The sequence below is a fragment of the Hyperoodon ampullatus genome (genome assembly GCF_949752795.1).
Source record: "Hyperoodon ampullatus genome assembly, chromosome: 17".
NCBI classification, from domain to species: domain Eukaryota; kingdom Metazoa; phylum Chordata; class Mammalia; order Artiodactyla; family Ziphiidae; genus Hyperoodon; species Hyperoodon ampullatus.
Window position 1 is genome coordinate 11651443 of NC_136930.1, and position 24617 is coordinate 11676059.

Consider the following 24617-nt stretch of genomic DNA (forward strand, 5'->3'; position numbering starts at 1 on the left):
CGGGCACTCAAGCGCCAGGCACTGCTTGTTACCCCCGTTCCTGCAAAAGCACCTGCAGGCTTGTGCAAGGAGATGCTAAACACACAGCTCTCTAGAAATGTCAGCCTTGTCATGTACTGGCATGAGGCGAGAACGCTCTGGAAGAACAGTCCTTTTGTTTAAAATAGAAACTTTCAAGGAAGCCAAATTAACACATGACAAATTACTGAATAGCCAATTCTGGAGGGAGGGGGTGGGGAAAAAAGGCCTCTTCATCTCTGAAATGAAAAGGGGAGTTGCTGGTACCAAAATTCACGTTTCCTTTTTGGTAAAATCCTCCAGCCACGCTTGGCGCTACCCGAGTAGGCGATTTCACTTCATCACCACTTCACAAAAGACTTCCAAATTCACTGCGGCAGACACGGCAAAATAAAAATGTTAAATACATCCTGGCCGCGAGGGGACTGAAACCTCCAGGCTCCATCAAAGGTTCGCAATAATAGGATTCATAAAAAAAAAAAAAAAAGAAAAAGACAGATGGGATTAGAAAATGTTGCAGTGAAGACTCTGGAATGAGATGAGATCACAGCACCAGCCTGTCTTTTGTGGACCGGCACAATGATCCCCGAGCCAGACTGGATTAGGAAACCTCGCGACTAGGGGTTCAGAGAGAGGCCTCCGGTTCCCAGGCACTTTTGGGGAGAGAAGGCTGAAACGATGCATCAGATTTACAGCTGCAGTGATGAAAATATAGACGTTTTCACCACCGTGATTCCTTCCAAGGGTGAGTAAAATTGCCCTCGACTGTTTCCTTAACATGGCAGGCTAAGCAGGGGGTAAAGACAGTCATATGCTGTCTTATTACGGTTTACCCCCAGGTTTCTGAGGTCGGATGGTCTCTCTGTTTTGACGGTGTTTGTGGTTGTTTCTGAAAAGGAGGCATATGGGTGAACATCAATCATTGAGAAACAATCCATCAAAGGGGAAATGAGAGCAGCTAACCACTCCTCGTTTTACTTAATTCGATACTGGCAACCCGGTTTGCCAAACGAAAGTGACAGCAAGCCATTGTTTTAGGAAACAGACATGAAAACAAAATTCCCAGGGCAGATAGATCCTTTCCTCTTCTCCAGTGAGCAAGTGGGTTCTGAAATGAGAAGCAGCTGGCTCAAAAGTATGATTTCTAACTGTGCCGTGAAATATGAGGAGGGATCCTGCTGGCAGTGTGGCCTGAAGTCCAATGAAGTGGTCCAAGAATGCCCTGACCCAGGCTGGCCTCTGCACAGACCCCAGGGCCGCACTCCCAAACTTAACCCGACACTGGCACCGCCAAAGAGTGTGACTTTGTAAAAGCCCTGCTGCTCTGAGGTGAATGGTGTCAAGGCCCGGGAAGGGCTCTGTGTCCCTGGATAGTTCCCTTGCCCCCTGCAGAGCTGGGTCCTCTCTCCTGCCGCCCCTGTGCTCTCCCTGCAGCCCCTGTACTGCTGGGAGAGCCCGAGACCCCGGCTTAGCCCCTGGTCCCATTGTCAGACTGAATGAAGAGGGCCGGATGTCTGCTGGTGCTGTGACCCCCTGTTCAAACAACCCCTTTCTTCTTCCCACGTCAGCCATCGACATGGCCACTCCTGGGGGGAAGGGAGAGACTCAGCCTGGCCACAAAGAGAAAGCCGGCAGAACATAAATTAAGCTTTAGACATCTATTGCCAGACAGAGGGAGAGAAGAAAAAGCTGGGAGTCTGCCCACGTGCTGAAGTTGGGACACCCTCTGGAGACTCGGGAATGTCCCTGAAAAGTCAAAGCCGACCCTCTGACCCAACAGTTCCACTCCTGTAAATGCTCTTATACGTGGATGCTTATAGGGCCACTGGGTCTCCAAGGGAAAAACTGAAAACAACTTAAATGTCCTTGAAGAGGGGAAGGGGAAAAATGTGGTGTCATCAGACTCTGGAATACTCCACAGTAGTCAACAGGGAAAAGAACTGGATCTATGTGTGTGGACACAGCTCCCAAGAGCATCATGTTGAGAGAAAAAAAAAAAGCAGGCTAAAAATTATTAAATTTGTACAGTACTATATATTGTTTATGGATACATATCTAGAGAAAAGCATAAAAAACATAGGCTGGAAAGACACAGATAAAGTTAGTGATATTAGTAGCCCTGGAGAGGGAGGAAAGTAGAATTGGGGAAGAGTAGAAAAGGGACCAAAACTTGTCCTCTCATTTGTTATTTCTTTTGTATGAGAAGAAAACGAATTGAAAGCAAATATGAAAATCTTAAAATGTCTATGTTCTATAATTTTTTTCCATTTAAAAAAATTTAAGGGAGAAAAACATCAAAGCTGAATGGTCCTCTTAAATTAAAAACTTACAATTCAGGAGCAACGTCATACTTCACCTGAAGAAAATCATTCAAAACAGGGCCTTTGAATCCATTTGCTTAGTAGAGTAGTCAAGAGACCCACCACCACTTATATGCTGTGTGACCTTGGACAGGCACTTAACCTCTCTGGGCCTGAGTTTCCACTCATAAAAAAGGAAGAACTAGAACTTACCTCCCAAGGTTATTATGGGGGGAAAAATGAGATACAGACAAAATACATAAAGCATCTAGAACAGTACCTGGCATGGTAGTAAGCACCATTAAATACATCACTTACAAAGTGATTTCTATTTTTATTCCATATTTTGAGCAATGAATATGTTTAGTCAAAGATAAATATTCAATCCTGTATTTCTTTTTTGCCATTTTTATTCATGGCCACCTCCGGGTATTAAATTAGTCATCAGTATTCATGGACATGTCACTGCTCAGGAAGCTGTTCTCTAGAAAAGGAATATCCGCAGTTTTATATTAGACTGTAAGTGGAAGAAGTCCGCCTCTTCCTACGCCTTGTTTTGGCTCATCTCGCCTCCTCCAGAGCATCAAGCATAAGGCTCTCAGTGGGCGAAGACAGGGCCAGGTCTTCCTAAGTCACTGCTTATGAGAGAGACTGGTAACTCTTCATGCCATCCCCACGTTCCCTGCCTGCAGAAATACAGGTTGGTTTGATTTTCTCTAACAAGGGTTATAGTCCTCCCTGGTATGCCCTTTCCCACGTGCTCCTGTTCAGCCATGTGTATTCAACGTGCAACGAACATTTACCGAGCACAAGTTCAGCAACCTAGTGTTTAAGAGCGCAGGCCTTGTTCCACCACCAACTGTGTGACCCTAACCCTCAGTATCTACCTAAGAAACAGAGTTAATGAAGACACCCGACCCCAAAGAGTTGCTGTGAGGAGTGAATGCGAGAAGAAAATAAGTCATCACCTAGTACAGCTCAATGCGAGCCACTATCACATTTATCGTCGTCGTATTATATCCCTGTTTTCCAACATACACACATACATATATAATGGGTTCAACCTAAATCTATGTATTTTTTTTAGCTGAGCCATCTTAAAGCTCACAGAAATATGGCAACAGCAAGTGTTATGGTGTTTCTTAGGTATTTTAAGGCACAAGACATAGATCAGGTCTGTAACTGAGGACAAGTGTGTATTTTTACTTCCTAGAGAGGAGAGCCCTTTAAGGGAAAGATTTCATAGGCACAATTCACAGTAAATATAAAAGATAAAATCTGTGGTTTTACCAAGAAGTTATACCAGAAGTTATTTCCTGAAGCTCACCAGTGGGTTTAATTCTAGGGTGAACAGCATTCAAAATAATTCTCTTGGGGATAAACAACAATGCGGCGGGGTTGGCAAGGGGAGCCGGGGAACAGCAGGAGGAAACGGAGAAAACTCCAGAAGGAGAACTCCTGACGGAGGCTACAGTCTCTACAAGTTATCACCTCTTCCTTCCACCTGCCCTCACCTTGCAAAGAAAGAGGAGAATTGTATCAATAATAACCCCCACTAATTCCTGGGAACTCACTCTTTGGCAGGCGCTGGGCCAAGGGCTTGATAAAGATTAGACCATTTAATTCTCACCGCAGCCCTCTGAGGTAGGTGCGGGTTTTACCAGAGAGGAAAGTGAAGCTTAGCAAGGATGAGTCATTTGCCCAAGTCACACAACTGGCAAGTGGTCAAGTTGGGATTTACACCCAAGTGAAAGGAGTCTGGAGCCCTGGCTCTTAACCAGCCCCCTGCTCGCCTGGCTTCATGGCAGCAGGCACTCTGCAGAAAATAACACAGGTCTCACCTGAGCACTAATCTGAGATGTGACAAGAAGTCATTTCCATTCTAGGCAAGGCAGTGGCACTGTGGGATTTCACATCCAAGTAAATCACTTTAGCGTCAATGTGCAAAAGAGATGTCCAGGTGTCTCCACTTTCAACAAAATGCACACCTTTTCCCCAACCAAGTAACTTTTTTATGGCTAATTGATTCTTCAAGTTTTTTTTTTTAATTTACTGTGGTAAATAAAATTTACCATTTAACTATCTAAGTGTTCAGTTCTGTGGCATTAAGTACATTCATATGGTTGTGCAACCATCACCACTATCCATTTCCTGAATTCCTTCACCTTCCCAAACTGACACTCTCTACCCATTAAATAACAACTCCCCATTCCCTCCTTCTTCCAGCCCCTGGTAACCTCTGTTCTATTTTGTGTCTCTATGAATTTGACTAGTTGAGGTATCTCATATAAGCAGACTCATACAATATTTGTCCCTTTGTATCTGGCTTATTTCACTTAGCTTAATGTTTTCAAGGTTCATCCATGTTAGAGCATGTTTCAGAATTTCATTCTTTTGTAAGGCTGAATGATGTTCCATTGTATGTCTATACCACATTTAGTTTGTCCATTAATTTGTTAATGGACATTTGGGTTGTTTCCACCTTTCAGCTATGATGAATAGTGCTGCTATGAGCTTTGGTGCACTCGACCAAGTAACATCTAAAATTGCAATTGGCCACCTCCTAGAGTAATGGAAACAAAAACAAAAATAAACAAATGGGACTTAAACTTAAAAGCTTTTGCACAGCAAAGGAAACCATAAACAAGACAAAAAGACAACCCTCAGAATGGGAGAAAGTATTTGCAAATGAAACAACAGACCAAGGATTAATCTCCAAAATATACAAACAGCTCATGGAGCTCAATATTAAAAAAAAAAAAAAAAACAGTTAAAAAATGGGCAGAAGACTTAAATAGACATTTCACCAAGGAAGATATACAGATAGCCAAGAGGCACATGAAAAGATGCTCAACATCACTAATTATTAGAGAAATGTAAATCAAAACTACAGTGAGGTATCACCTCATGCCAGTCAGAATGGCCATTATCAAAAAATCTAGAAACAATACATGCTGGAAAGGGTGTGGTGAAAAGGGAACCCTCCTGCACTGTTGGTGGGAATGTAAATTGATACAGCCACTATGGAAACCTCCAGTATGGAGGTTCCTTAAAAAACTAAAAATAGAACTACCATATGACCCAGCAATCCCACTACTGGGCATATACCCTGAGAAAACCCTAATTCAAAAAGAGACATGTACCAAAATGTTCATTGCAGCTCTATTTATAGTAGCCAGGACATGGAAGCAACCTAAGTGTCCATCGACAGATGAATGGATAAAGAAGATGTGGCACATATATATAATGGAATATTACTCAGCATAAAAAGAAACGAAACTGAGTTATTTGTAGTGAGGTGGATGGACCTAGGGTCTGTTATACAGAGTAAAGTCAGTCAGAAAGAGAAAAATAAATACCATATGCTAACACATATGGAATCTAAAAAAAAAAAAAAGGTACTGATGAACCTAGTTGCAGGGCAGGAATAAAGAGGTAGACATAGAAAATGGACTTGAGGACATGGGTGGGAGGGGAAGCTGGGGCGAAGTGAGAGTGGCACGGACATATATACACCACCAAATGTAAAACAGATAGCTAGTGGGAAGCAGCCTCATAGCACAGGGAGATCAGCTCGGTGCTTTGTAACCACCTAGAGGGGTGGGATAGGGAGGGTGGGAGGGAGGCTCAAGAGGGAGGAGATATGGGGACCTGTGTATGCATGTGGCTGATTTGCTTTGTTGTGCAACATCAACTAACACAACTAACACAGTACTGTGAAGCAATTATACTCCAAGAAAGATCTATTAAAAAAATAAAATAAAACTGCAATTGCAGCCGCCTCTCCTTCCCAACCCCCCTCCTCCAGGCCCTGTGCCACTCCAGGTGCAAACCCTCTCCGTACTGCTACTGTAGCTACATCAGCCTCACAGGTGTTCTCTGAAACCATTCCTTTCTCTCCCTTTGCAGTGTCCAGTCCAGCCAGAAGAAGAGTCAAGAGCTCTCAACATCTCTTAACCAAGAATGTAAGAAAACTTCAGTTTTGATCCCTTTTGTTGACTTCCATTAAAAAAGCAGCGTCTAGCTTCTTCACTCCCCCCTCCATCCACGCTCTCCACGGCCTGGGAAGTTTTCCGCAGCCCATGTTGCTGTTGCATTCTCCATCCTCCCCTTAACCAAAACAACGGACAAATGTCAACCGGACAACAAACAGTCCTGAATTGGACCCCCTTCTGTCATCGTCCCCACATAGAATAATCTTCATTTGATATACACATTTTTTTCTTAAACAGAGTCCACAGTGTGGGTAGAGCATCCCTGACTTGGGTGTTCTATTGTTGGCATTTGCAATGTTCCACTTTTTCACTATTATAAATAGCAGTGCAATGAATTTATTTGTATAAAATACTATTTTTTGGATTAATCCTGTGGTGCATAGGCCTCAAAGTAGAATTAACAACTAAAAGAATAAGACCAGTTTCATCCATCCATCCATCATTTGCATTCCTACTGCTGTGCTAGAGCGGAGAATAGAACAGTGATTTTTAAAAGATGGTTTCTGCTTCTAGTTTCGTCACACACTACCGGGAATTCTGGACAACGGCCAGGCTTCCAACAATGCTTTTCCATTTCCCTCCAGCCTCACCAGCACTGGCTTTCATTTCTTTGTATTATTTTTTGCTTCTTTAATAAGCATATGCATTACCTTAAAATTAGTTTACATGTCTTTAGAGCCTGTGAATTTCTCATTTTACTTACAGATTTCTTTATATATAAGCTGTCAATACATCTTTGCACTTTAAAAGTTTTATTTTAATTGCTAATTGTTCCCTCTTGGTTATACCGGAGTTTCTATCACAATTGTTTTTGTAGAACACTATTTTGATTTTCTAAGTATCTCAATTTTTAAAATCCTATTCTCCATTTTAAAAATTTTTTTTAAGTGTCCTGGGAATGAGATTGGTTTTAGTCTTTTGTTGTTGTTGTTGTTGTTTTTTTGTTTGTTTGTTTGTTTGTTTGTTTTTTGTGGTACACGGGCCTCTCACTGCTGTGGCCTCTCCCATTGCGGAGCACAGGCTCCGGACGCGCAGGCTCAGCGGCCATGGCTCACGGGCCCAGCCGCTCCGCGGCACGTGGGATCCTCCCGTACCAGGGCACGAACCCATGTCCCCTGCATCGGCAGGCGGACTCTCAACCACTGTGCCACCAGGGAAGCCCGTCTTTGTTGTTTTATATACACTTATTACTTTTTTAATTCCCAAAGCAGGATGGGCCCATTACAAAATTTCAAATACTAAAAAGATATAAACTATGATATCAGAAAATCCTGAGAAGCTATAGAACATAGTGGTTAGGTATGCAGACTAGAGTCAAACTGCCTGGTTTCTTCCATTTCCCAGTTTTAAATCCCAGTTCTATCCATTTCTAGCTATATGACCTTGGGCATGTTGCCTAACCATTCCAGGACTTGACTTGCTTAGCATTAAAATGGGGAGAGTGAGAGCGCACATCCCAATAACCATTGGAAGGAGCAAATGATTTAATACATGTAAACTGCTTAGTCCACAGCCTGATACATACTGAACATTCACTAAGCACTGGAGTTTTTTTAAATGAAAATTTCTTATATAACAATGTATAATTATCACGCTTTATTGCTCAGGAACATGCTGTTTTGCAATTTGCTTTTTTCACTATATAAATTTTGAGCATCTTTACATGCCAACTAATACATACAGATCTTCCCCATTCTTTTTAGAGGCTGCATAGTATGCCACTGTATGAATGAATGTACTATAATTTTTTACCCAAACCAAATCTGATGTTTTCTAAATTAATTATTTAACCAAATTATCAATAAATGGGGTTTCCCCATTTTTTCCACTAAAACAATGCCACAAGAAATACTCTTGAACGTATTTTTTATGTTCTTATGCAAATGTTTTTGAGGATAAATTCATAGATACGAAAATGCTGGGTCATCAAATCAATACCTTATATTAAATGTACACAATGTTATATGTCAATTTTAAAAAAGAAAGAAAATGCTCAAAGGATATGAACATTGAAAAAATTTTATAACCATTGCCAAATTCTTAGCAACTGTTTTAAACTACCTTTACCAGAACACCTGAGCCAACACTATATGGTATCAAATGTTGTTAATCTTTGACAATCTGATAGGTGAAAACATCTCATTGTTTTAACTTGCATTTCTTTAGTAATTAATATCATTCTTCATCTTTTCATAGATTTTGACCTTTTCTCCCTTTGGGTTAAATGACATGTCTTTTGCTCATTTTTCTGTCAGTGGTTTATCCTTTTTTTAAAATGACTTTGAGAATATTTATATACTAAGAAAGAAAGGGCTTTTAATGAGTTCTTTGTTGTAGTGCAAGAAATTCTTGTATTTCTCATGATCCCTAAAAACTTAAGCACACAGTCTAGAAGGAAACTGCTGCTGACTTTCAAGGAGCAGTGGGTGTCACCAAACATGGAAAGGGGAGGGGTTGTTTGCAGGTAATTTAGAGTTTGAGCACAGACTTGAGTTTGGCATTACAGTTGGTCCCTGACTTACGACAGCCTGACTTTCATGAGTTTTGTCTTTACAATGATGCCAAAGTGAAATGCATTCAGAGACCATACTTGGAATTTTGAATTTTGACCTTTCCCCAGGCTAGTGATATGGGGTACAACATACTCTCTTGTAATGCTGGGCAGCAGAGCAAGCCACAGCCTCCCACCAGCCACACAATCACGAGGGTAAACAAGGATACACTTAGAACCATCCTGGACCCAGACAAGCGTTCTGTTTCTCACTTTCAGTACAGTATTCAGTCAATTACATGAGATATTCAACACTTTATTATAAAATAGGCTTTGTGTGAGATGATTTTGCCCAACCATAGGTTGATGTAAGTGTTCTGAGCATGTTTAAGGTAGGCTCAGCTAAGCTATGATGTTTGGTAGGTTAGCTGTATAAAATGCATTTTCAACTTGTGATATTTTAGGGGTATTTATCAGGATGTAACCCCACTGTAAGTCAAGGAAGATCTGTACTCTGGATTTGAAGGAGCCACAAGTCACTCATGACTCTGGGAAGATCCTTTGGGAATTAGGAATATTTAGTTTTCAACCAAGTTCTTTCCTTGAATTTCTAAACTTAAACAGTGTTTCTGTCTGAATCACCGCTTATACCAATACCTACTGGCTTTATAAGGACAGAAGTGGGATTACAAAAGCTTAAAAATGGAAACTAAATCACACTGTCTAGGAGATAAATAGGCTGCTAGGGAAGAAATTTCTCAAGGGATTCAGAACACAAACAAAGGAGACAACTCTCTATGGTGGAAGTGAAGCCACAGGGGCATGAGATTCACGAAGCCCCCAAAACATGGGGCACCGCCTCCCCGAGTATCCACTGACTTCAGCCAGGCTCTGTAGAACCAAGCTCCCAGCTTTCCTGGGAATGGCTTATGACTTTCCCTCCCTAAAACATTTTTACTCCAAGGGGAAAAAAAATGACTCAAGTGTATGAATACAAATAAAAATTGCTTTTGATGTAAAAAAAAGAAAAAAAACAGAAGGTAGGGTCTTGTCTTCAAATATGCATTCTTCCTCCAGGTAAGACAGCTTAATAATGCTCTCTGGCCTTGGAGCTTTCCTCTGAATTTCTAATTTCCCCTAACAGCATGACTCATCCTTTGCTCATAAAACTCAGACCCAGCTGCACAGAACATTCAAATTAGAAAAGACAGGAAAGGTCTTAGTCCACCTAAGACGGGGGAACTGAGTCCCAAAGAAGAAAGAACTATCTCTGACCTTTTCTTTTTTCATCCAACTGGCTCTTGGCTTCCCTTTGAGTTCCCGAGAAAATCGTTCATATTTTGCAGCTGCTCTAATGTACCAATATTTAGGACTTTGTCCTGAAATTCTTATCTGTCTCTATTCTCACCCCTTGGGCTACCATATGGATGTCAGGTTCCTTCCAAGTATCTCTTTCCTCTCCGAATCATCCTTAGTGTGGCAGTTTCCTCTCTCTCTGGACCCCCTGTAAGTTACATTGTCTTCTTCTACAGCCACCCACTGTTCCTTCTCTAGATGGTTTCACTAGTCGTTTTCTCTCCATCCCCTCTGATTCTTAGGCAATTTTACTGACATCCTGATCATCCTGATGCCGTAGACATCATAAGAGTAGCTTAAAGGAATAAATTTACACCAAAGCGTGTGTTACTTAGGCCTTCCAGTGCAATGGAGCCATTACTACTGAGATTCACAGCCCCTTCAAAATAAGCAGCAGTGCCATCATCAGGAAAGATGAAGGAATGGGAGTGCAAGTCACATTCTTCCCAGATTTCAACCTTGTGGAGGAGTGGTGATCTGATTTTTCCGCCTGGTGATCTGATTTTTCAAAATGCACTGAGCAATCAATTGCACTTGAAAATTCTTACCTGGATGTCAGCACTTCCATGGGTCTTACAAAGAGCACTTCCTTAGAGGTTATGAAACCATGATCCTTGTTCAGCCTCTGCCCCTTATAGCTCTGTGAAGACACATGGCTTCCTTTGGCCTCAGTTTCCCTGTGTGTAAAATTAGGGAGTTGGGCTAGAACTTTACTCTGGATGCCGTCAACCAAAATCATGATGATCCTCCATCACCTACGTCTCACCTGTCTTTCTAACTCCCTACCAGCCCCCTAGGTCTCTGATCTGAACCCAGCAGGGAAGCATCAATTTATCACAGTGAATCTGTTACACAAGTACATTCCCTACTTTCAGCAGGCAATTTGCTGAACTTGGAAAGGGAAATCCAACATTAAACACATCTCCCCTTCACTCCTTCCCCATTCCCCAATCTCACCATTGTACTCAGGGTGCTAAAGAGCCTGTGCTCAGACCAGTTTGTTCTAAGACCAGCTGCGGTATCCAGCCCGGACCGTATCCTACAGACCAGAAAAAAACCAGGCTGTCGGGAGGCTTTCAGGAGGCCACAGCCACGCAGCCAGCTGTCCGTTCCCTGGCGTGGGCCTGATGCACTGCCCTGAGCCCTCTCAGAGCCTCCACAATTGTGGGGCATGAGAAGCAAGCACGAGGCCAGCTAAGAAAGGGAAATCTTCCGAGCTGAGCCCTCTCCTCTTTCCTTCACTGCTTTGGCATCCTTCAGGGCCGAGAAGATACCCTGCTGAGGCACTGGGCCCTCAGTCAGGACCTGGGAAGTAACCAGCCTCACTCCCACCCCAGGAAACCTACATCCAACAGGGGGCGGAGCAGCTAATGCCTCTCCACTCTCTCCCTCCCCATTGCCTTCTCCCACCCACAATGCAGAGAAGGGCTGGCTGAGGTTTCTTGTTCCTAAAAGGAAACATTTGCTTCCTTTTCAGGGGAGGAAATGCTGGGCCTCCCCCTGGACTCCTCAGGCTTTCACATCCTGCCTTACTTCCTCCTTCTACAAAATGGGTCGGAAAACACACCAGTCCTCACTCCTTATTAGAGGAATGCTGAAAAAATGAAAACAAAATTCGAAATACCTGTGATGAGAGGTAGACAACCAAAGGCTTGAATGTCAGTAATGAGGCTCTGGTCTCTCCCTTTGGACCTGGAGGTCCACATTCCAGGGGGAACCCTGAGGCCAAACGGTACACGTGTCCAAAATGCCATTAATCTAGGAAATTCCAGTATTCTGGGCGACACCATGGCAGAGTGCAGTGCTAAGAGGAGGGAAGGAAATGGAAAAGCTGAGGGGACTGTGCAGGGTGGTGAGTCCAGACTACCCACTACTGCACCTTACAGCCCCCAGTGAGCTGGCGTAGGGCAGACGGGTGCTGCCCCCAGCCTGCACTGAAGGCTTGCTGGAAAACCAACAGAAACACCACCTTCTAATCATTTTGCAATTTACAAACATATCAAATCAACACATTGTACTCCTTAAACGTATAGAATCATATGTGTCAATTTATATCTCAGTAAAGCTGGAGGAAAAATATTTTTAATTATTGGGGGAAAAATCCCACATGCTGCAGTGCCCAGAAGAGAAAGGGGGCTTCCCTGGTGGCGCAGTGGTTGGGGGTCCGCCTGCCAATGCAGGGGACACGGGTTCGTGCCCCAGTCTGGGAGGATCCCACATGCCGCGGAGCGGCTGGGCCCGTGAGCCATGGCTGCTGAGCCTGTGCGTCCGGAGCCTGTGCTCCACAACGGGAGAGGCCACAGCAGTGAGAGGCCCGCGTACCGCAAAAAAAAAAAAAAAAAAAAAAGAAGAGAAAGGGCACTAATCCTAAATGATCCTTAATTATCATCATCTTTCTCCAAAGGCAAAGAATGAATGAGTCTGGGTCCTAAAACGGGCCTGAGAAGAGTTAATTTCCTAAGCCAGATAAGCCCAGATTTGGGATATATTACTTTAAGCAAAGGACTATCTGTGATAAACCGAAGCAAAGAGTGACAGCTCCCCTTCCTCTGTTGCGGACGGACATGACCGCTTCCTGATGTTGTAGGTAAACAGGCGGCACAGGGAAAGAGGACCTGCTGTGTTCCTGAAATCTCTGCGAATGGCCAGCAGTGACTCTGCCCCAGTACAGCAAGGGTGCTCAAGAGGATGACCCCTTTCCACACAGCCTCGAAGTACCAAAACTGGGGTTTGAACTCAGGTTCGCATGACCGACCCCAAATGGAAATTTGTCTTCTTCATCATTGACAATCTGATAGGAGAAAAAACAACTTTGTTTTAATTTGCATTTAATTATTGTTGTTCAGCACCTTTCATGTTAACCGGCCATTTGCATGTCTATTGTCAACTGTCAGCTGGTTTTCGGCCCCATTTTTCTATTTTTTTTTCCTCTTTATTGATTTGTAAGCGTTTTATGTACATGGCGATAATTCCCTATTATATGTAACAAATGTTATATTGAGCCATATTCTATTCTAGTGTTTGCTGTTTGTTTTGTTTGCGGTACGCGGGCCTCTCACTGTTGTGGCCTCTCCCGTTGCGGAGCACAGGCTCCGGATGCATAGGCTCAGCGGCCATGGCTCACGGGCCCAGCCGCTCCGCGGCACGTGGGATCTTCCCGGACCGGGGCATGAACCCCTGTCCCCTGCATCGGCAGGCGGACTCTCAACCACTGCGCCACCAGGGAAGCCCCCTGTTTGTTTTTTAACATGCATCTTTGGTCTGTCTGGTATTCATTTTCGTATGAGACGTGTGGACATGGATCCATTTCCCCCAGTGGCCTGACATTTATTCCAACAATATTTATTAAAGGTCCAATTTTTCTCCACTGAACTGAAATATAACCCTATTATAATACTTAAAAATTCAGTCTTATTTGCTTCAGCTTCCTCCACAATTGTTACATTGGACAATGGAGGGGAATTCATCAAAGGCTCGACTGTAAAGGCTGAAATGGGTCCACGTCACTCACAGATGGACTCAGTGCCAGGATCTGGCACAGAGGTGCCCTCGCAGGATGTCTGTAGAAGGAAGGAATGAGTGAGCAAGAGAATGATAAATACAAACCTCAGGGAAGCTGCAGCGTAATGTTAGAAGTTCTAACCTGCTTTAAAGGAGTGAAGACATTCAGAATGAGCGACCCCGGTGTCATGGCTGTGCATTCAAACATGCACGATATGAGCCCCAAATTGCTAAGATTCCCTTTGTCACCCCCGGTATTAAGATAAAATATGGTACTCTTTGTCTCAAATTTGTACATTTAAATTATGTCAATGATCTACGTATTTTTATAATAATTTTAAAGGCCCATTTCAGTGGGCCCTGACAGAAGGGGTATTCCTCGTCATGTACTTTGCCAAAACCACTATTCAGCAGGGGATCATCATTGAAAACACCTTAGCATGTAGCGCTCCGTTCTGGCTTGCCAGAATTTCCACTTACCGAGCCACAGGTCGTGGAAACTCATCTCTCACAGCTCCAGCTGACAGGCACTCTACAAGGCAGAGGAAACGTGAGCGTCCGCGAGCCGTGCCTGCTTTCTCTGGCCAGCAGGTTCTTCCTTTTTACAACCTGGGAATCAGCTGGGCCCCGAGTCCTCTGCCTAGGTCTCCCCTCCGCTGGAGCATCCAGAAAGCTGTCCTCTGCGTGAACAAGGGCGCCCACTGAGCTGCAGAGACTGTAAGAGCCCGATTTCCAGGGCCTGTCCTCATTTCAAATAGCCTGTTCTATTGTCAAACTATGTCCAGCCCTGGGGCAGTTAACTGGTCCCAGTCTGGGGCCTGAGGGTCCAGGCTTCCGACTCTGTGAAGGGACGGCTGGTGAGAAGCCCCCAGAAACCTCATTTTCCTGCACCATGGTGCCACTGGACATGCTGAAGTTAAACACAACACTTCGCCGTTTCAGGCCAGTCTCCCCAGGTTTCCTCGCTGCTCCCAGCAATGGCTGGAGTCAGGAAGGCTCCGGGTCAGCACGAGGTCCGTCCGCAAAGCGGCAGTCCTGGCCTCGGCTGTGGAGGCTGAGATTCTAGGGGAGGAACAAGCTGACGGTCCTTCCTCCCCCCGCAGGTGCTGATCGAGTCCGACCTCTACGCGTCCCGGCCCCTGGAGCTGCTGCAGTACCGCAGCGACCACCGCGATGGCGAGGCCCGCAGGCCGGGCCGCTTCCAGAACGCACGGCCGCAGGGCGCCCACCCCGCCAAGAACCCCGCCAGGCCTGGTACGTGCGTCACGGCCCGGGTCCCCGGAACCTCCCTGGGGGGCAGTGGCCCACTTAGAGCAGCTGCCACGGTGCCCGCGAACTGGCTTGTGTGGGCTCCAGCCTCATCGTGGCCCTCCCTGGCGTCCTCCATCACGCCCGGTGGGCGGAGCACCTGCGCGTGGGGCCGCCGCCTTCCCCAGTGCATGCCGGTCCTGCTCTGAATGCACCTGCTTGGGTCCCCCCTCCCCCCACTGCAGCACCACAAAACTCCTTCTACCTTAAGACACTCGCTGCTGGGTCTGCGTGATGAGCAAAGATGCTCTCATCTACCGCCTAGCTCCACAGGCAGTCCTGCGGGCTTCAGGAGGAGGTAAACATCATTAGACGTTGCGGGGAGAGGAAACCAGTGTACACATGACTCATGAAGCGAAGAAGCTTACTTTATTTTACAGGTGTGTGTGTGTGTGTGTGTGTGTGTGTGTAATTATACAGGCTCTTCATCAGCTGCCATCTTAAAATCCCACCATTTTAAATTTGAACGCCGTAAACTATTTCAACAATTTATAAAAAGAATTTAGAGACAAATTTGTTTTGAAACCTGGAAGCATTAGAGTCTTACCTTCCACACTATTTTGAAAAATGGCTCCCAACCCGAGCAGTTAAACAGGAATCTGTGTCTAGCCTGCTGAAGTCTGTGATTGTATTTAGCCTTTAATTCCTGGTTTAGGTTATTTCTGTTATGCCCACTGCCTCAAGTTATTCCTATTTTTAACTCCAGAAATACACAAAAAGTCTTGGACATCCTTTTCAAAGCTGTTGGGTGTCAACAGTTTTGTATGTTAGAAGAACTGAAATTAGACTCCATTGAGTGTCTCTCTTTATCCATCCATCTCCTCTCTTTCCTCCCTCATAGATGTTAGATTGGATCGCTAAGGTTTCTTTGGTCACTAAAACCCTGATCCTGTTTTTAAGATCCTACGTGTAAGAACCCATAAGTCAAGCTATATTCTCTAGTTAAGGGATTACATATATACATTTTTATGGAGAGTGAAAGCCTTAGGGAAACCACAATGTGCCTTGCGAATTGAGAAGATAATTTTTTTCCCTCCGTCTATATATAAGTGGGTGGGTGGGTGGTGGTTGCCTGTGCATAGAAAGAAAAAGAATATCTTCTCTACAAAATCACAAAATGAATTTAGAGCCATGTTTCTCAAATTTTAATGTTTAGAAGAATCACCTGTGAATCTTGTTTTTTTTTTTTTTTTTTTTTTTTTTTGCGGTATGTGGGCCTCTCACTGTTGTGGCCTCTCCCGTTGCGGAGCACAGGCTCTGGACGCGCAGGCTCAACGGCCATGGCTCACGGGCCCAGCCGCTCCGCGGCACGTGGGATCCTCCCGGACCGGGGCACGAACCCGTGTCCCCTGCATCGGCAGGTGGACTCTCAGCCACTGCGCCACCAGGGAAGCCCTGAATCTTGTTTTTATGCAGAGTCTAATTCAGTAGGACCAAGTAGGGCCCCAGATTTTGTTTCTAATAATCTTCCAGATGATGCTGATGATGTTGGTCCAAGGACAACATACTGATTAGCAAGGATTTAGGGAAGATCTAATGGGTGGTTCTCCAAGTGGCATCCCTGGAGCAGCAGAACCACCTGCGAACTTGCTGGAAATGCAAATTTGGGGTCCCACCCAAGACCTATTTAATCAAATTCTGGGGTAGGGCCCAGCTAAATCTGTTTTAACAAGCCTGCTCCCAGGGTGACTTTCCACCTCCCTGAAGGTGGAAGCCCACTGATCTCTGCAAGCACCCCCTGCCGATCTACAGAAGAGGAAACTGAAACCATGGAAACTGTTTGACTTACCCAAGGTGCACTGCTCATCAGCAGCAGAAAAATCTCATGTCTCCTGATTTGCTAGCTAATTGCATCTTTCCACCAGAAAATAATGTCTTTCCAGCTGTCTGGTTTTAGAGGCTACTTTCCTCTCTAAGTAGCTTGTGGAAGCTTGGACTGAAGGGGAGAACAGCAAGTTATGAAATGGAGAGACTCTGCCCGACGTATGACAGTCAGCTCATGCAGGGAATGTGCTAGTCAGGTTTTAAAAAAGAGAAAAAAAAGATTGAGCTGGGCATCGATTCAATTCCTTCAGCTCCCACAATCTGACAGATTCCAGAGGGGATGAGAGGGAGGGAGGGTTTCTGAGTCAAAGCCAGACCCACAGGAAGGCTGGGCACCGGCCTTGGGCACGAGTTTTCCATCCTCCCGTCAGAAGGATATGTGTCTCCAGGGATCTCAAATCTGGAAACATGTTTCTTTTCTGAGCTAAAGGAGAAAGCTCCTGGATGCTGTAGCCTTCTCACGTGGGAGAAATATGCTCTGAGGAACCTTGGAAAGAGTGGGGACTCTGAAGGCTTGAGCAGGTGAACCTCAAGTGCCCGGAAAAGGGGACACCCACCTCCTGGGCCGGTGGAATGTCTCCACCAAGATGTCCTTGGGACATCTCAGAATCAACTTGTTCAAATGGAATTCGTCTTCCACCTTCAAACCTCTCTTCCTTTCTCAGCTGGGGCCACGATCCATCTTCCCAGCAAGCCGCTGGGATGTTTATCCCAATACCCCCTTGTCCTCCCCACCCCTGCTCCACACACTAACCACTGACAGTGTCAGTTCCTCCTCCGTTTGTCTCATGTCTCCTTGGTACCAATCTCAGGCCAGTGGGTCAGACTCCCTTCATCCCTTGTGTGTAGCCGCCGAGCCTGGTCCTCAGCTACCAGTCCTTCTTGCTCCACAAGGCTACCAGAGGGTAGCCTCAAGCAGGATCTGCCTCTGCCGTCCCTCTGCTTTAAACAGTGTCCTCTCCACCCCCAGCTGCCCTCCAGACCATGCCCAAGGTTCTCCAGGACCCAGTCCTCTGCTCACCTCTCCAGGGCCATCTCCTGTGACACTCCTATCCCTGCCAATCCACGCACAGAACAGCCCTGAGCTGTGGTGTAATTGTGACCACTCATTATATTCTGTTATATTCTGGACCTTCCCCGACACTGTTCTCTCTGCGGGTTGCCCTCCCTGGGCCTCTCCACCTGGCAAATTCCTCCCAGAATGGGTTAGGGGGTCCCTCGGTCAAGTCTTCCCAGCCTTGCAAGACCACCGAAGAGGTCAGCTTACCATTCCGTAGATCTTCCTCACCCAGCTTCATCGTAATTGCTGTGCATCTCCAGAGCCTCTGTTTCCACATCTATTATGATGTCTACCTGTGAGGGTTGTGGTGAGGATTAAATAAGACCATGTTTATGAGTCTTACACTCAGCACAGCGACTGACACAGTAAATGCTCAAAAATATGAGCTAGTATCGTCACTTACGCCAGAGCATGGCACACCGTGGTCTGATCTTGGTAGTCTGTAACTTCATTTTATTGGCCTTAAGATGTTTTCCTCGGGGTGGGGGGCTGGTATTTCTCTACGCTGCAGTCTGATAGCATGGGGCTCCCCCAGGAACATCTGCCCCAGGAGGGACTCGACTGAAGGCCAGCCTTCAGTGGAGCCCCACTCCACCCCACCCCCGCCCATCACCAGCTACCTCAGCTCAACATCTGGATTCCCAGCAGCGGGTCGAGCCTCAAATAAAGGCATAGAAAGAAGGTTCTCACATACATCTCATGCCAGTACCTCAGGACTCTGATAACTTCCAATCCTCCCACATTATGAGGCTTACTTCCCACAGCAGGCAGGACTTTGGGCTCATTTTCACAGAGGCGTGTCCAGGAGCGGCAGGTTAAAGGACTGATCCCAGCTATAAAGACTTAACTCCTGATAACCTCCTGTGATCTGGCGCCTTAGGAAGAAAGGAGGAGCTAAGGGCACATCCTCTGAGTCCCCTACTGCAGGCAGACCCCGTACTGAACACCTCCACACACGTGATCTTATTAGACCTTAGTTCTAACCTCCCCAAGAGCGCCAGGGGTGCAGGTGACCCACTGGACGGTTGTCCCATTGCCCGACCCTAGTGCGTGATTTTCCTGCTCAGTACAAAGGCCGTCAGAATATTCCTGGCTTGTGATTGATTAGCTACGGGATCATTGATGCAGAACCCGGGGGAGCTGGAACCCAGAGAACCACTGAGTAACGTCCCCTCCGTTCAACTTTGCAGTGGGGATTTCTGAACCCAAATCAGCAAACCTGTGTGGGAATCGAGCATACAGCAAAGCTTTGGTAAGTAAAATCAACCTGGTTAGCTGTGTCTGCTGTGCTTTAACCTTCTTGTCCCGTCTGTGCCATGAAGACAAAGTGCCCTTTGTTCCAGGCCTGAGGATTATTAGAAAAGTGTAGCTGAGGGTTCTTTGCCCCTAAAGCCTACCAGCTGGTGGCACACCACTGGCCGCCTCTCTCTTCCTTGCCCGAAGTTCAGCTCTTAGATAAACAGAAGGTATGACCTAACGGACATCTCAAACAGGGGGGAAGGAAGCAGTGTCTGTGGCAGGCCCCTGCCAGGTGGGGTGTCTGACCAATTCCCAGGGGCAGCCACGGGGGTAAAGAGATGCAAGGGTGTCGAGCACCGTGAGCACACACACCACCGTCACCTCAGAGGGAACTGCTGAGCCAACTCCCACTGGGAGCTCTGGGGCAAGGACTGTCCATCTGGGTTGCCCGCGTTGGACCCAGCTGACCGATCCTTTATATTTTCTTCCTGCTCTTTCATGGCACGCAGGCTGCCCAGGTGGGCATGACCTTGGGCGAGGTGGCCCTCTGTAGCCAAGGTCACCTGAAGGAGCTGAGGGCCACCTGCTCCCCGCCCTCCCCCAGAGGGGGGACGAGGCGGCTTGTCCCTCCCTGAAGGGAGATCGGGTAGTGCACGTCTGGGTCTAGCTCAGCGTCACCCTGAAAAAATACATCTCCTTCACCATCCTCTGGGCATGAATGTGGGCGTCCCCTGGGTTAGCACAGAAGGGGTGGAGTGGCGGCTGGAGGTGAGGTCAGCTTGGGCATCCTGGGCCCTGCGGGCATCAGCTCTAGAGATTCACGGAGCATGAGAACTAGAACAGACTGGAGAGAGTGTCTGAGTCACCCGCTCGTCCTTATGGAACAAACTGGACAGAGACGTGAGCGCTTTGCTCCTGGTCTGGGCAGGAAATCGAATCCAATTATTTCATTTAGGTCATCCCTGTACTAGAAAAACCACACAAAGGGCAGGGATGGGACGATCAGGGGCCCCCTGTCCCAACCTGGGACCCAGGGGAAACTGAGGATGGCTGGGCCGTTACCACAGAGTGAAGGTGGTCAGGCTGTGACAGCTCGAACTGCTGCCCTCAGCTGAGCCCAAGGCTAAGGTGAGAGGGCAGCTCACTGCCTTGGATTACTTGCCCCCAGCCCCCGGGCTGGACTCAGTGCCCTTGGCAGAGAGGAAGCTGCAGCTGGGAGGCCACAGCGAGGTGGGATGGGACAGGGTGGTGATGGGGAGGTGGTCACAAAGGAGGGGGCGACAGTAGTGCAGAGGAGAGAGCGGCAGCATGACTGACCTCTGGGTCTGAGGCGGTAGGGCTGGGGTCCTGCAGCTCAGTGGAGCCCCCATCCCAGGGCGGAGAGCCATTCAGAGCTTGAACAGCTAAATCTGATTTGACGCTAACATGCGCTGGGGCAAACAGGATGGTGGACAGCCCGGGAAGAAGCATGTTTCTGGGCTGCTGGCACGATGGAGAGCGACAGCTCCCGAGAGGCCACAAGGTGGCACAGTGACTCTCCCCACAACCTTTGGCCCCTGCGGGAGAGAAGGGGCAGTGACTCCTGGTGTCCTCAACCTGGAATTTTCCAGCAATTTCAGGAATGTGGTGATCTTAAACCTTCCCTGGGGCGTGGGGTGGAGGTGCAAAGCAGAGGTCCACTGACTGAACAAACGCGGGACCTAGCCCTGCTTGGGCTACCAGTGACTTTTCAATTCGGTCCATGTTTCTTGAGCACTCACCACCTCCTTTAAGGAGAGCTGAGGAGGGCCACCCAAGGGTAAGCCCCAGGCCCTGTCGTACGCACGCCATTCCTGGGGAGACTGCACCGGCATGAGAAACAACTTGACAACCGTAAAGAGAGAATTGATGGGATGCCAAAACATGTCACGTAAGGACTCAGTGCTGTGGGGATGCAGGAGACAGAGAGAAGTCAGCTGAGGCACCAGCCTGAGGGGAGGCTTCCTGGAGGAAGTGGTCTTTGAAGGGTAGGCAGACATGAGGCTTGATCCAGAGAATGAAGGAAAAGCTGGGTGAGTGAATCCAGGAGGGGCCCAGGGTGCGTGGCGGGTCTTGTGGGAAAAAAAGGAGGTCCTGTCCCAAGTGACTGGTCCTGAGGCTGCAGCAGAGAAAAGGGAGAGGGTGACACTGACCTTGCAGAACCCACAGGATTTGACAACAAAGTGGACACAGACCCTAGGGGTGCAAGGAGGACAGAGGCCGCGCAAGACTGAGCTGCTTGCTTTCAAGTTTCTCTAGGTGGGTGGTTCTCAAAGTGGAGTCCTGGGACTAGAGCACTTGGGAACTTGTTAGAAATGCAGATTCTCGGGCCTACATGAGACCTACTGAATCAGAAGCTAGGGTGGGCCCAGCATTGCGTTAACAAGCCCTCCCGGGGGCGCCTGGTGCCCACGGCAGTATGAGGATCATTGCCCTGGGTTGATGGTAGTTCAGTTTAGCTGATGCCCTTTCCAATGGCTCCAGCCACTGCCGGAGTTGGGGACATGGCGCCATCCTCACACTCCCTTCTCACAACCTAGATGCCTCCGGTGGCCCGGATCTCGGTGAAAGCTCCCGCCATCCTGGAGGCGGCAGCTCCGGGCTCGGAGAACAGAGCTGTTCTGACCAGAGGGTAAGTGTTGTGCCTCCAGCCTGGCTGCCTCGGGCCTCCCCACCCGCTCCGGTGCTCCTGTGGCCAAAGAGTTAACAGGTGGCCCGGCTGTCAGACCCTCAAGAAGCTAAAACAGAATCCCTGCCAGCTGTAAATTACCTTTTAATGAGGGCAATAATCCCGGGTGTCTGTCACGCCACATCAACTTTTCCCCTAGGATTAAGCTGAAGTGTTTTTGATGGTTTCCACTTCATTAACCCCACTCTTTAGACTAGGAGAAGTCTAAAGAGGGAGGGGTTTTGGTTAATTAGATAAATGTAATCACAGGCCATATGCAGAGCCTCCTGAAGGCATGCTGGTGTCAGAAATGCCGCACGCATTAGATTAAGGGCCCCTGCCCAGGTAGAAAGTAGGTAAGATACAAATGTTTCAAACCAAATTTATAACCAGCACCTTACTATTAACTCTGACCCAGAACCAGCAGCTAGAGTAGCAGGAGTGATAAGCCCCCCCAGGAACGCCCTCACTGCCTTCAACGTAGCACAAAGAATATGGCAAGCAAGTCTTAAACTCAACTCAGCGTGTGCATTTCCGCCCCCATCATGATCTTCCAGACTGGAGAGGGCAGGAAAGTGGCTTCGGGGACGATGAAGGGAGTGGGTTCTTGACTCAGATCTGCCTGCGTGCCCGGCACGGCTGCTGACTTGCTATGACTTCAGGCAAGTTATTCAGACCTCCGTGTCCTCGTTTCTTTAAAAACAAAACAAAACCGAAAAAATGGGGACGATCATAACCCCTTGAGAGATTATTGTGAGAACAGGATGAGATAATGTGCGAAGAGCTTAGCACCAACGGTTGCATCATTTTTCAAGAAGCTTACAATCTGGGAATCGGAAAGACACATGCTTGGGAAAGTGATAGATGCTCACATATGAGGGACCATGCACTACAGTATCAACCCAAGGTATGCACACCTTGAAAGCCGAGGGAGTTAGAGGAGGAACAGACCATGGTGAAGCCCTTTTAGGTGAAAGAAAGCCATCTAGAATGAATGATAAAAGCCAAGCCACTCCACGTATTGGGACCTAGTTAGAGAAAAGTATCTCTTCGATTGTATTAAGTTTATAGTAGCAAATTGTTCTGAGCAGCAATGGCTGTTGCTGACTGCTGCAGCAACAGCAAACACGAACCGTGTGCCTCAAGAGAGGCGCCCTTTCCATCTGCGCAGCTGCACTGCACAGGCTTCTTCTAAACGGCCTGTTTCTCTCTAAGCTTAGACGTTCTCATTTCCATTTGTTCCTGGACCCTGGCTACTGAAAAGAAAACGGAGGCCATTCTTTCACTGAAGGAGAGCAAGTGAGAAAAATGAACATTTATTGAGGTGGACAATGTGCCAGATGCTTTATGACCTTATTTTCCTCCTCACAAAAGCCCCTTGAGTTAGATGAAATTATCCCCATTTTGCACGAGGAAACTGAGGCTGGCTGAGGTCAAATCACTTGCCTGAGGTCACACAGTAAGTGGGGAGCAGGATTCAGCCCCAGGGCTCAGGGGCTTTCAATAGTTGACGCTTTGTGACATCTGCTCTTTCCAGCAAGATCGTTTGTGTAGGGCTGGAGGGATAGGGGGTTGGGGTGAGGAAGGGTAGAGTTTGGAACAAGAGCAGAACTTGGGATCCATGAGCCAGTGTGCTCAGGGCCACCTCCTTCCCTCTCCCCATGCAAGGACCTCCCTGGGGCAGGGGGATGGGGTGTCATTCCTGCATGCCCCCAACAGTGACCCTCCACCGTGGTCACAGGATGCATGAGCAGGGGAGGAGTGAGGGCTCTGGCTCCTCTCCTCCAGGGCAGCAATTAAAAGACAGGCTCAGCACAGTGACCGCCCTCCTCACCCACCTGTGGATTTTCCGTAGATCCAGGCACCTCAAGAAGATGACTGAAGAGTATCCTACCCTCCCTCAGGGAGCAGAAGCCTCCCTACCGCTGACAGGAAGTGCCTCCTGTGGCGTCCCCAGCATCCTCCGGAAAATGTGGACCAGGCACAAGAAGAAGTCTGAATACGTGGGAGCTACCAACAGCGCCTTTGAGGCTGACTAAAGGTGACCCTCCCCAGGTGCCCTGCGCTGGCCCGAGTTCACTGCACAAGGGGAGGAAACGTCCAGATGGGAACTGAGCGACATTCACCTCTGCTACTAGCTGGTCCACGCACATCACCCTCCAGTACTAACTAATCGCCCTGGCTCAGGAAACGGGAAACGAACCTCCCTCGAAGGCAAAAGAAAACTGTTCCTTCTTAGAATCGATAAAGCCATTGGTCTGAAAGTGACTTCGGGAGGTCATCAAGTTTATATCCCTATGTTTAAGCAAAATGGCACCAAAATCAAACTTTCCCAACCCATTTTAAAGACCTCCAAGGAAGGAAGCAGGCAATTCCTCAGTCTCCCTTGTGAGTCGTTCTAATTTCCGGTATAATGTTAAGAATTTGATGTTTCAGGCACTTGTAAGCACAATGGTTCTCACTGTTCCTGTCACCATATTTATTTCATCTTGATGAGGTACGATTTTTAGTGACAAAGCACTATATATATTTACTTAGTAGTTCTAATATTCATTTGAGGGTATCGTCAAGATCAGTTCTGATGATCATTTGGCATGATTGCATGAATTCTCTATTCTTTTACATGTGATTTTTCTATAGGAAAACATGATTTAAATTTTTGAATGCTAATATTTTCTGAAGTGACACAGTCTAGTGGAATTAATAATACCTTGCTTGGGTCTAATTATTTTAACCTTTGAAAATGCTCTCCCATCCATTACCTCTTACATTCACAAAGTTCCTGTTAAAGAAAGCACAATTATTCCCAATCTACAGATGGGGAAGCTAAGGGCCTTAA

General features: G+C 47.0%; 1 protein-coding gene across 1 annotated transcript; it reads left to right on the plus strand.

The window, feature by feature from the left end:
• Positions 1–355: 355 nt before the first annotated feature.
• VXN (vexin) lies at positions 356–23817 on the plus strand (the record flags this gene model as incomplete). Its single annotated transcript, XM_079722425.1, has 6 exons — positions 356–763; positions 6228–6283; positions 14765–14915; positions 19044–19105; positions 21651–21742; positions 23634–23817. Exons 1-6 carry the CDS (start codon positions 697–699, stop codon positions 23815–23817), a joined length of 612 nt encoding a protein of 203 aa, XP_079578551.1. The 5' UTR covers positions 356–696.
• Positions 23818–24617: the final 800 nt, after the last annotated feature.